The following is an 11,768-nucleotide window of genomic DNA, read 5'->3' on the forward strand; positions in this document are numbered from 1 at the left end:
GAGGGCACACTGTGGGTGTGGGGTGGACGAGGGCACACTGTGGGTGTGGGTGGACGAGGGGACACTGTGGGTGTGGGGTGGACGAGGGCACACTGTGGGTGTGGGTGGACGAGGGCACACTGTGGGTGTGGGTGGACGAGGGCACACTGTGGGTGTGGGGTGGACGAGGGCACACTGTGGGTGTGGGTGGACGAGGGGACACTGTGGGTGTGGGGTGGACGAGGGCACACTGTGGGTGTGGGTGGACGAGGGCACACTGTGGGTGTGGGTGGACGAGGGCACACTGTGGGTGTGGGTGGACGAGGGCACACTGTGGGTGTGGGGTGGACGAGGGCACACTGTGGGTGTGGGTGGACGAGGGCACACTGTGGGTGTGGGTGGACGAGGGCACACTGTGGGTGTGGGGTGGACGAGGGCACACTGTGGGTGTGGGTGGACGAGGGGACACTGTGGGTGTGGGTGGACGAGGGGACACTGGGTGTGGGTGGACGAGGGGACACTGTGGGTGTGGGTGGACGAGGGGACACTGTGGGTGTGGGTGGACGAGGGGACACTGTGGGTGTGGGTGGACGAGGGGACACTGTGGGTGTGGGTGGACGAGGGCACACTGTGGGTGGACGAGGGGACACTGTGGGTGTGGGTGGACGAGGGGACACTGTGGGTGTGGGTGGACGAGGGCACACTGTGGGTGTGGGTGGACGAGGGCACACTGTGGGTGTGGGTGGACGAGGGGACACTGGCAGTGGGTGTGGGTGGACGAGGGCACACTGTGGGTGTGGGTGGACGAGGGGACACTGGCAGTGGGTGTGGGTGGACGAGGGGACACTGTGAGGCAGTGGGTGTGGGTGGACGAGGGGACACTGTGAGGCAGTGGGTGTGGGTGGACGAGGGGACACTGTGAGGCAGTGGGTGTGGGTGGACGAGGGGACACTGTGAGGCAGTGGGTGTGGGTGGACGAGGGGACACTGTGAGGCAGTGGGTGTGGGTGGACGAGGGGACACTGTGAGGCAGTGGGTGTGGGTGGACGAGGGGACACTGTGAGGCAGTGGGTGTGGGTGGACGAGGGGACACTGTGAGGCAGTGGGTGTGGGTGGACGAGGGGACACTGTGAGGCAGTGGGTGTGGGTGGACGAGGGGACACTGTGAGGCAGTGGGTGTGGGTGGACGAGGGGACACTGTGAGGCAGTGGGTGTGGGTGGACGAGGGGACACTGTGAGGCAGTGGGTGTGGGTGGACGAGGGGACACTGTGACAGTGGCTGACACCTCTGCTCACCTCTGATAAGTGAGCAGAGGTATGAGGTAAAAGTAAACGTAACCAACCGTTTCCGTCCTGGCTGGGAATCGAACCCGGGTGCCTGGATTTAGAGAGAGGTGGTGGTGGACGTGCAGGGGGTAGAGGACGCCTGATGTAGGACCATGTAAGCGTGCTTCTGGGTAAGGTTGGTGCATCACGTTTATGAGTGCGTGTGAGTGTAAGCTCCCTCATATAGAATTACCTTAGTTAATTGTTGTTAGCGTGGGTGAGGGTGGAGCCTGGCGCTGGGGTGTCGGGCGGGGGCGTGCTGCAGGGGACGGGGTGACGGGCGGGGGCGTGCTGCAGGGGACGGGGTGACGGGCGGGGGCGTGCTGCAGGGGACGGGCGGGGGCGTGCTGCAAGGGACGGGGTGTAGGGCGGGGGCGTGCTGCAGGAGACGGGGTGACGGGCGGGGGCGTGCTGCAGGGGACGGGGTATCGGGGGGGGGGAGGCGGCTGCACCTGAGGCACCCGTCACACCTGTAAGTTAACATTTGTCTTGCCACACAAACCGTGTAACCCTTCATATAGTGCAGCATGGTTGCCAGAATGCACATGTACCTAAGTGTGGTAATAAACAACGGCTTGTAATTTACTTTACAACTGCATTCATGCACAACCTTTGGGTTTGTCAATGGGTACACAACCTGTAATGGGAGTGTTGAGCCCACTACACAAGAACCGGTGTGTGTGTGATGGGCAGAGTACTGGGAAGCTGCCCCTCCGCCACCTCAACACTAATGTCCCTCTTAGTGTTTACCTGTTGCTTAATGGCGGGTTGGTGGGGACGGGGGAGAGGGTAGACATGCCTCACTCCGGGTTGGGGAAGAAGTCTGACCTCAGGTTGGGGGGAAGAGCGTGACCCAGGGTTGGGGGGAAGAGCGTGACCCAGGGTTGGGGAAGAGCGTGACCCAGGGTTGGGGAAGGAGCGTGACGCTGCTTTGGCACAGTACAGATCCAAGGTGTGTGTGTGCTTTGCCACTTTGCCTCAGGCACACCCTCTGTGAGCCAGCTGTTGCGTGTCTATCAGGTTTTGGTCTCTGGAACATTAGGGTGATGATAACCGACATTAGAGCGTAATTACCTACCCTGTCCCCCATCCTATCCCCTATATACACAGAGCAACAGTTTCTCCCCATGACGCCCTAGGGGTCCCCAGATACTCCCCATGACGTCCTAGGGGGCCCCCCAGATACTCCCCATAACGCCCTAGGCGCCCCAGATTCTCCCCATGACGTCCTAGGGACCCCCCAGATACTCCCCATGACGTTCTATAGAGGTCCCCAGATACTCCCCATGACGTCCTAGGGGCCCCCAGATACTCCCCCCCCCCACGCTGGGTCCATCTGGGCCAAATTTAGACAGGTGCGCTAATTGCTAAAAGGCAAGAAGGCGAACTCAACCTTTTTCCTGGCGTCTCCTCTTTACTGGAGGAAGACTTACGGAGTATTTACCCTGGCTTTGTAAAACTTTGCCTGGGTTGGCAGGTAGGAGATTATTTAGGGAGTAGTGAGAGTAATAGTGAGAGTGAATGAGTGAGACCAGGAGCAGCAGGCACACATTGGCAGCTTTTCCTTTTTCCCCCCCTCGTGCCTCTGTTTACCTAGCAGTAAATGTGTTGTAGCTAGGAGTTAGTTTCTGGGGTCTGCATCTTGGGAATGGTCAGTAGTTGGCCTAGTAGTTAAATATACATATTCACGCACGCACGCGTACGCATTCGCACGCACGCACACACACACACACACACACACACACACACACACACACACACACACACACACACACACACACACACACACACACACAGAAGGGAGTAGGGAACCCCCCACCAGCAGCCTAGCAACCCTAGAGAAGAGTGCAACATCCTGTCCTTCCACCCCATAGACACCCTCCTCACCCCAAGCTTTCCTTGTCCCCATTCAAGTGCCCACCCTACCCATCTTTCCTCCCTCATCCCATACCCTCCCTGTCCCTCCTTCACTTGGACCCCATCCCATCTCCAAGGTCCTGTTAACTATCTCACAAGTTGCCAACCCATGAAACAACTTCCTACGTCAGCGTAATGCCCAGCAAGCTGAAGAGGAAGCGAGAATGGACAGAAGAAATTGCTCTTTTAAGTCAATGTACTGAAACATAGATGGAATTACGAATAAAACAAGTGAACTTGGAGAAAGGTCACAAGAAGAAAACCCAGACGTAATCGCACTCAGAGAAGCAAAATTACCAGAAGTCATAACAAATGCTGTGTTTCCTCAGGAATACTATGTAGTAAGGAAAGAGCCTCGGGCCGGGCTGAGGGAAGAGAAGAACTCCCAGAACCCCATCAAGCAGGTATCAAGCAGAGGTAAGGAAGAGGTGGAGTGGCTCTGCTAAGAAAAGACGAGTTTTGAATAGATGGTTATTCCGGGCTGTCAAGGGTTCAGTGGCTACATAACTGGCATTATGGCAATTAGAGGACAAAAAATAATAGTGGTAATATATAGTCCTCCACCAAATGACAGAAGACCAGACAGGAATATGATAGAAACAACATTAATATAATAGCTACCATTAATATAATAGCTACCATTAATATAATAGCTACCATTAATATAATAGGGAGCAACTTTTGTCATTTTGCAGGAATTAATCCACTCTGTTAATCGTGGGAGACTCCAACCATGAGAAGAAAGACTAGGAGAACAGAAACCCCACATTTTTTATTTATTAATTTATATATATACAAGACTGGGTTTGTAAGAGTACATAACGGTGTTTTTACATTCTTGCAAAGCTAGTAACACGCATAACATTTCGGGCGGTCCCTAATCTAACAGATAATTATTAACAAGTACATTGTAGCAAAATTTGAAGAATATTAATAGGTACATTGTAGCAAATTTTGAGTTCAACATAATAACTACGATATAGTTATGATGGCAGTGATTATAATGGTGAAATTGCATGTCTCAGGCACTAACATTAGGGGAGTGGGTAGCACAAGATACAGTGTGAGTTTGAAGCACAAGGTAGAAAACTATGAGGATGAAATTAGGTACTTTTTTGTTTTACTTTTGAATAAGTCATCGGTTGGACAGCTTTTTAATTCGTTAGGGAGTGAGTTTCATAGACTAGACCCCTTTATTTGCATTGAGTGTTTGCACATATTTAGTTTGACTGGGAATATCAGAGATATTTATTTCTGGTGTAATATTCTCATAGGTTCTATTACGTCTGTCAAGGAAAAGTTTCAGATCAGGATTAGCATTTAGAAACAAGGTTTTGTACATGTAAATAGCACGAGATAATGTGTATGTTGAGCACACCTCTGTAACCCTTTCCATCACCGCCCTCATTAGACAGGGATAGATTAGCGAATATTATAATGAGAGGAGAGCAGAGTGCGGAACATAATATCCGATTTAAGAGAGTATACCGACAGTTTTTTTTGGGGTGGCTATATGTTTTATGTGGGTGCTGAAGTTGAGTCTCTAGTCTATGTATAGGCCAAGGAACGTTCCATCATTTTATTGCTAATGTTAACATTGTATTTCTGAAGTTGAATTTGTTTTGATGATTTACATCCAAATAAAATGTAGGTCTTTTCTATATTTAGTGCGAGTTTGTTGGTTGACATCCATGAGTGGACTGTTTTTAATTCGTGACTTACAATATTATTTAGTGAGTGTGGTGTAGGGTTTGAATGGATGACGGTAGCATCGTCAGCAAATAATGTAGGCTTAAAACTGTTAAAAGACATTTGGCAGATCATTGATGTATATATGAAATATGAGAGGTCCTAGGATGCTACCCTGCGGCACTCTTACGATGCTGCCCTGCGGCACTCCTACGGTTAGTGGTACAGTGGGAAGGTTATGCTATTGACGGCTACATATCTTTCACTAAGATAGGATCCATAGTGGTGAAGTTTAAGTAAGAGGTAGTTATGGTTTACAGTATCAAAGGCCTTTCTCAGGTCAATGAAGAGCCCAATTTGGAACTCATTTTTCGCAAGCGCTGTGTAGATTATATCAAGGAGACTAATAATGGCATCGTTGGTACTGTTTTGGGAACGGAAACTAAACTGACAGGGTTTTAATATGTTGAATTTTACAGGGTAGGAGTAGAGCTGTTTGAAACAACAAAAAATCTGATATTTTTAATAATATAGGTAGATTTGATATTGATCTGTAATTGTTTGTCAGGTGTATCGCCTCCTTTATGAACTGGCGTTGCTCTTGCTCTTTAAGGACATGAGGAAAAGTATGACACTAGAGATTTGTTGACTTGTAGAGCTATGAGCGGCACTCTTATATACCATAGATGGTATTTGACTGAAGCTCTCCGACAAAGAATTCGAAAGTCAGAATATTTAAATTGAAATGCAACAGGTAAATTGCTAGTTGGTGGGGCATAAAGAGCTAGAGCTCACTCCCCAGTAGACACTGATAGGTAAGTACTCTCATCAGTAGATACACCAGCCCGTTCTCTTCATGTGCCACAACGTACAAAATACACACTGCAACCTAACAGTGTTTTGATACAGTGCCAAGAAGTAAGATTACAAATCACTTGGACTGGCAACATCTACATAACCCTGGGCAACGCGGATTCAGAACAGGACGCTCCTGCTCCTCTCAGTTGCTAGATCACTATGACATGACCTTGGGTGCCGTGGAAGACAAGCAAAATGCAAGGTGTAATGTACACAGATTTTGCAAAAGCTTCGTGAGCGATTTGGCCTAGGTTCATATCCTGGCCGGGGAGGATTGACTTCACCTAGCAGTGATTGGATACCTGGTTGTTAAACGATTGGCGGGTCGTATTCCAGGGACACTAGTGGGTAAGGCTCACCGTGATTTACGAGATGTGTTAGTTCTCTACCTGCCTTGTGAGGTCACATGTCGTCTGCTCCTGTACCCCATCTGTTGAAAACAATAAGAAAAAGATGGAAGGAGGTAGGGATGTGTTCTTGAAGGACGGATATGCAGGAGGAGTAACGACAGTCACAAAAGTTCAATCAAATTTATTTTGCCGCAAATGCTCATTAGCAACCCTACACGCCTTTATGAATACCAAGTAAATCTTGTTGGAAGTTTTGGTGCCCCCGAGTGTGGTGCTCCCCGCACAAGCGTCGTGTGTACACCGACTCGTGTAAGCACGTGTTCATACGTACACGCACACTGTAGGGAGCCGGCGGCCGAGCCGACAGCACGCTGGACACGTGATCCTGTGGTCCCCAGAATTAGGGGAGACATGATCACCACATACAAGATTCTCAGAGGAATTGATAGGGTAGATAAAGACAGTTTATTTAACACGTATGGTACACACACAAGAGGACACGGGTGGAAACTGAGTACCCAAATGAACCATAGAGATATTAGAAAGAACCTTTTCAGTGTCAGATTAGTTAACAAATGGAATGCATTAGGCAGTGATGTGGTGGAGGCTGACTTCATACACAATTTCAAATTTAGATATAATATAGCACAATAGGCTCAGGAATCTGTACACCAGTTGATTGACGGTTGAGAGGCGGGGCCAAGGAGCCAAAGCTCAACCTCCGCAAGCACAATTAGGTGAGTACTGTCTCCCTCTCCCTCACACTATGAATATGACTGTGACTGAATGACTTAATATGACTGAATGTTAAAGAAGGTGAAAGATAACCTCCAGGGTAGATAACAAACAACAAACTGCACAAGCAGAAGACAAAGTACTGCTTGTGCAGTCTGGTGTGATATCACGAGAAGACACTCGTGACAATTTGCTGTCACACCAACGCAACACAACTTAAACCATGCCAGACTTTTGTATTTTGCCGAGTGTAGGCTAATTGGCAATGGTTGATTAGCAATTATTATTGGGGCTACATAATACCTGACGTTCCAGGGGAGGTAAAGGTGTAGGGCGGTGTAGGGTCTGAGGGAAGGGAAGGCAGCTTAAGGTAAAGTTGTAGGGCGCCGTGGGACTATGAGGTAAGGGAAGGCAGCTGAGGTAAGGGAAGGCAGCTTAAGGTAAAGTTGTAGGACGCCGTGGGACTATGAGGTAAGGGAAGGCAGCTGAGGTAAGGGAAGGCAGCTTAAGGTAAAGTTGTAGGACGCCGTGGGACTATGAGGTAAGGGAAGGCAGCTGAGGTAAGGGAAGGCAGCTTAAGGTAATGCTACATAGCCTTCCCGGTTTGGTGCCTTCTTTTGATAATTACTTACTTAAGGTAAAGCTGTAGGGCGCCGTGGGACAGTGATGGAAGGGGAGGCAGCGACGGTAAAGGACAGTGACTAATTGTTCCCTGCTGTTTATCCTGTCTCAGAAATGACATTACTCACCTAGTTGTACTCACCTAGTTGTGTTTGCGGGGGTTTAGCTCTGACTCTTTGGTCCCATCTCTCAACTGTCAATCAACAGGTGTACAGATTCCTGAGCCTATTGGGCTCTATCATATCTACACTTGAAACTGTGTATGGAGTCAGCCTCCACCACATCACTTCCTAATGCATTCCATTTGTCAAATACTCTGACACTAAACAAGTTCTTTCTAATATCTCTGTGGCTCATTTGGGCACTCAGTTTCCACCTGTGTCCCCTAGTGCGTGTGCCCCTTGTGTTAAATAGCCTGTCTTTATCTACCCTATCGATTCCCTTCAGAATCTTGAATGTGGGCTATGGTTCATCCACCTCAATACATTTTCTTCTGTCTTCCACGGACAGGGTTAGAGATGTGTTAAACATATAGTTCAGGGGTTTATTGAACACTCAACCACAGGTGATTCGGTGCTTTTAAAAAAACTGGTGTAAGTGGTAGGGTGTTCCAATGGATAAGGGAGTACCTAAACAACAGGAAGCAAAGAGTTACTGTGAGGGGTGAGACCTCAGACTGACGTGATCACTAGGGAATCCCACAGGGTTCTGCACTCGGATCTATTTTCTTTCTAATATGCATAAATGATCTTTCAAAATGTATAGAGTCATTCCTCTCAATGTTTGCTGCTGATGCTAAAATTATGAGAAGGCTGAAGACAGAGGAGGATAGCAAGAGGCTACAGGATGACCTGCACAGACTGAAGGAATGGTTCAACAAATGGCTACTAGAGTTTAATTAGATCGAGTACAAAATGATGAAGATAGGCGTAGGAACATGAGGCCAAACACAAGGTACCAGCTGGGAGAGAAAATCCTTCAGAAGTCAGGAAGAGAGAGAGATCTGGGGGATGATATCACAACAGACCTGTCCCCTGAAGCCACATCAAAAGGATAACAACAGCGGCGTATGCAAAGCTGGCGAACATAAGAACTGCCTTCAGAAACTTGTGTAATCAAAGACAAAACGAAGTTAGAAAAGGTTCAGAGGTATGCCACCAGGCTAGTAGTCCCCGAGCTAAAGACGAATGACCCACGAGAAAAGATTACTGGAACAATACCTCACAACAGTGGAAGACAGAAGAGTTAGAGGAGACATGATCACTACCTATAAAATTTTTCATAGGAATTGACAGGGTATATAAAGATAGATAAACTGTTTAGCACGGATGGTAGGCGAAAAAAGGGAACACGGTGTAAACACAGGTGAGAATGGCGGTGTTCCCGTCAGGCCCTACTCGTCCATGCTGCTGCTGCCTGCTGCTGCCTGCTGCTGCCTGCTGCTGCCTGCTGCTGCCTGCTGCTGCCTGCTGCTGTCTGCTGCTGCCTGCTGCTGTCTGCTGCTGTCTGCTGCTGCCTGCTGCTGTCTGCTGCTGTCTGCTGCTGGCTGCCGGCTGCTGCGGCGGCGGCGGTGGTAGTGGTTGTAGTTGTTGTTGTTTTTGTTTTATACTGTAATTTCACGTACAGTTAGATTGGGGGTTTAAGGTTCTGGTGGCAATTATTTGTATTTACACTACGTGAGTGAAGGAGTTATCGAGCGCGCAGCAATGTTGGAACGTCATCTACTGGGTCGTATGTAAAGTATTGTTCATGTATGAACATGGGTTTAGCGGCTGGATTAATGAGCATGTGGCCGTTGTTGATGAGGACGGGCTGTTGGGCGAGTGTGTCGGGTGGGTGGCCGCCCGTGTCTTGCTGGCTAATATCCAATCCGTTCTCGCACTTTCTTATAATCAGTATTGACTTATTAAATACGTGCATATGTGACATATTAATTTATTGTGAATATTTTAGTTTACCTTGAAAAGCTTCATAGAAAACACCGACCTTACCTAACTTTCTTAGTATGTTAAGATAAGCATCTTATTGCTTCGTAATTACAATTATTACTTAACCAATTATAGGTATAGGTTAAGTAATAATTGTAATTTCGAAGCAATAAGATGCTTATCTTAATATACTAAGAAGGTTAGGTAAGGTCGATGTTTTCTATGAAGCTTTTCAAGGTAAAATGAAATATTCACAATAAATTAGTATGTCACATATGCATTTATTTAATAAGTCAATATTGACTTGAAGAAAGTGCGAGAACTGGTTGTAACATCTGTGGGCAAGTTTTCAGGTGGCGACGTTGAAAAATGATTGAGCCGGCCAGTTCAAAGCGATATATTCGAGAAAAATAATAATTTTTTGTATTGATTGTGATAGGTGTTCTTTACATTCTTTGATAAAAGTGTGACACCCGGCTGGCGACTATAATGGGGAGAGGGCGCATGTGTGGGCTTCTCACACTCTTAACGTCCTTTATTACACATGATTTACAAATTCACATAAAAAGGTGAGAAAGGCTGGGAGGATAATGATGGCTGGATCCATGATGCACCTGGGGAGTCATTTTTGCTCTTAAGAAGCGTGCGTGTCACTACCTGTCAGCCTGGCTGTGTAGCAGTCTACCTAATTATCTGTAGACATTCACGAGCCTGTACATCTGGGGTATACCTGGAGTGGGGTCTGGCAGTTCTACTCACCAAGCCCGCCCCGGGACCAGGCTTGACTAGTGGTAACTTGGCTCAACAGGCCGTTGCTTGGAGCGGCCCGCAGGCCCACATATCAACTACAACCCGGTTGGTCTACCAGGGAATTTCTTAATTGCTTCTTGAACTTGTAAGAATCAACGAATGGACGAAGACCTTGTGGGACGAAGTGGACGAAGACCTTGTCTTCTTTCTGGTGTCTTTAAGGCCGTCTCCTTGTTGTGTTTCACCTTCCTTAGCGTTATTCACGTGCAAGTTTACTTTTCATCCTAATGGCATCAAGTAAAGGATTTTTGGGCATAGTTTTATCTTTTGCTCTGGGTAGGCCTATGGAATGTGAGTTACTTGGCTCGCAAAACGGATATAACTTATTAGTTTATTTCTGGCAGGTGTATTCATGGATTTGTGTGGGGTTTTTAGGTTTGTGTATCTCTGCATTGTCAGTATGTACTCACCTAGTTGTGCTTGCGGAGATTGAGTTTCGGCTCTTTGGTCCCGCCTCTCAACTGTCAATCAACCAACTGGTATATAGATTCCTGAGCCTATTGGGCTCTTATCATATCTACATTTCAAACTGTATATGGAGTCTGCCTCCAGCGTGTATGCGTGTGTTAAGTATGTATGCGTATGTGGTCATTGTGGGACATACGCATACTTATTACCCCGGCACCTATTTGTGCCGGGGGTAGTAAGTGTTATTTCCTAATTGTGTATGTCTAAATAGTTTTGAAAATTACAATTATTCCCTCCACAAACTTTAATTTTGTTACCGGAACTGTGATAATTTGAAATTGATCTATAGATCAATCTATAGTCATCCCCCACTAGTGCCCTGTTGTCATTTGATCCACCTTAGCCCCACTGGCCTTCCCAACCACCTCCTCGGTTACCTCCTTACATTACCAGCTCCTTTCACTGCTTGCTATACTTTTGATTGATTGATGAAGATTAAGCCACCCAAAAGGTGGCACGGGCATGAATAGCCCGTAAGAGGTGGCCCTTTTGAGCCATTACCAGTATCAAGAGCTGATACTGGAGATCTGTGGAGGTGCGACTGCACCCTGCGTGACGGGAGATGTCTCCCGTTATACTTTTGAGGTTCAGTACATAGCCAAATATTCGGCCATCGCCACCACTATAAACGCCACTACATTACACCAGCCTGTGCTGCCTAGACTCCCTCCACACAGCTGGTTACACCACCACCTTTATGTCGGGAAATGTGCCGCCAGAGACCATCTTTTCAACCACCTTCATGCTGTTAAGACAAGCCAGGACCACATTCTGGAAAATGTCTTTACTCGGGTGTGTGGGAACCTCGAGAACCTCAATACATCAGGTGCAAACCTTATTATTTTAGAGCCATTAGACCTATACCGTTGAACTCACATTTCCGTGTCTAATATTTTATGCTGCGAATGTTTAACTTGTACCAGAATCCTGCGCATGTTCCTTTTATCCTAACTTTTCCCATTAATCATCAATAATTTACATTCTGGATTGTTGTATTGACTAAAGTATGATGAGTAAAACTAAATTTTAGTGAAATGCTTTGTTGTAGGAAAGTACGTGGGATCACGGCCAATCAAGCTGCGCAAGAG

General features: G+C 47.5%; 1 protein-coding gene across 1 annotated transcript in view; it reads left to right on the forward strand.

The window, feature by feature from the left end:
• The window catches only part of LOC123760593 (collagen alpha-1(X) chain), a 51,314-nt gene that overhangs the window by 38,178 nt on the left and 1,368 nt on the right, over positions 1-11,768 (forward strand). Inside the window, exon 8 of the mRNA XM_069328317.1 lies at positions 11,729-11,768. This exon is cut by the window's right edge and continues 961 nt beyond it. Within this exon, the coding sequence (XP_069184418.1) occupies positions 11,729-11,768 (40 nt within the window). The remainder of the gene's footprint in view (positions 1-11,728) is intronic.

Source organism: Procambarus clarkii, chromosome 21 (genome assembly GCF_040958095.1).
Source record: "Procambarus clarkii isolate CNS0578487 chromosome 21, FALCON_Pclarkii_2.0, whole genome shotgun sequence".
NCBI lineage: Eukaryota > Metazoa > Arthropoda > Malacostraca > Decapoda > Cambaridae > Procambarus > Procambarus clarkii.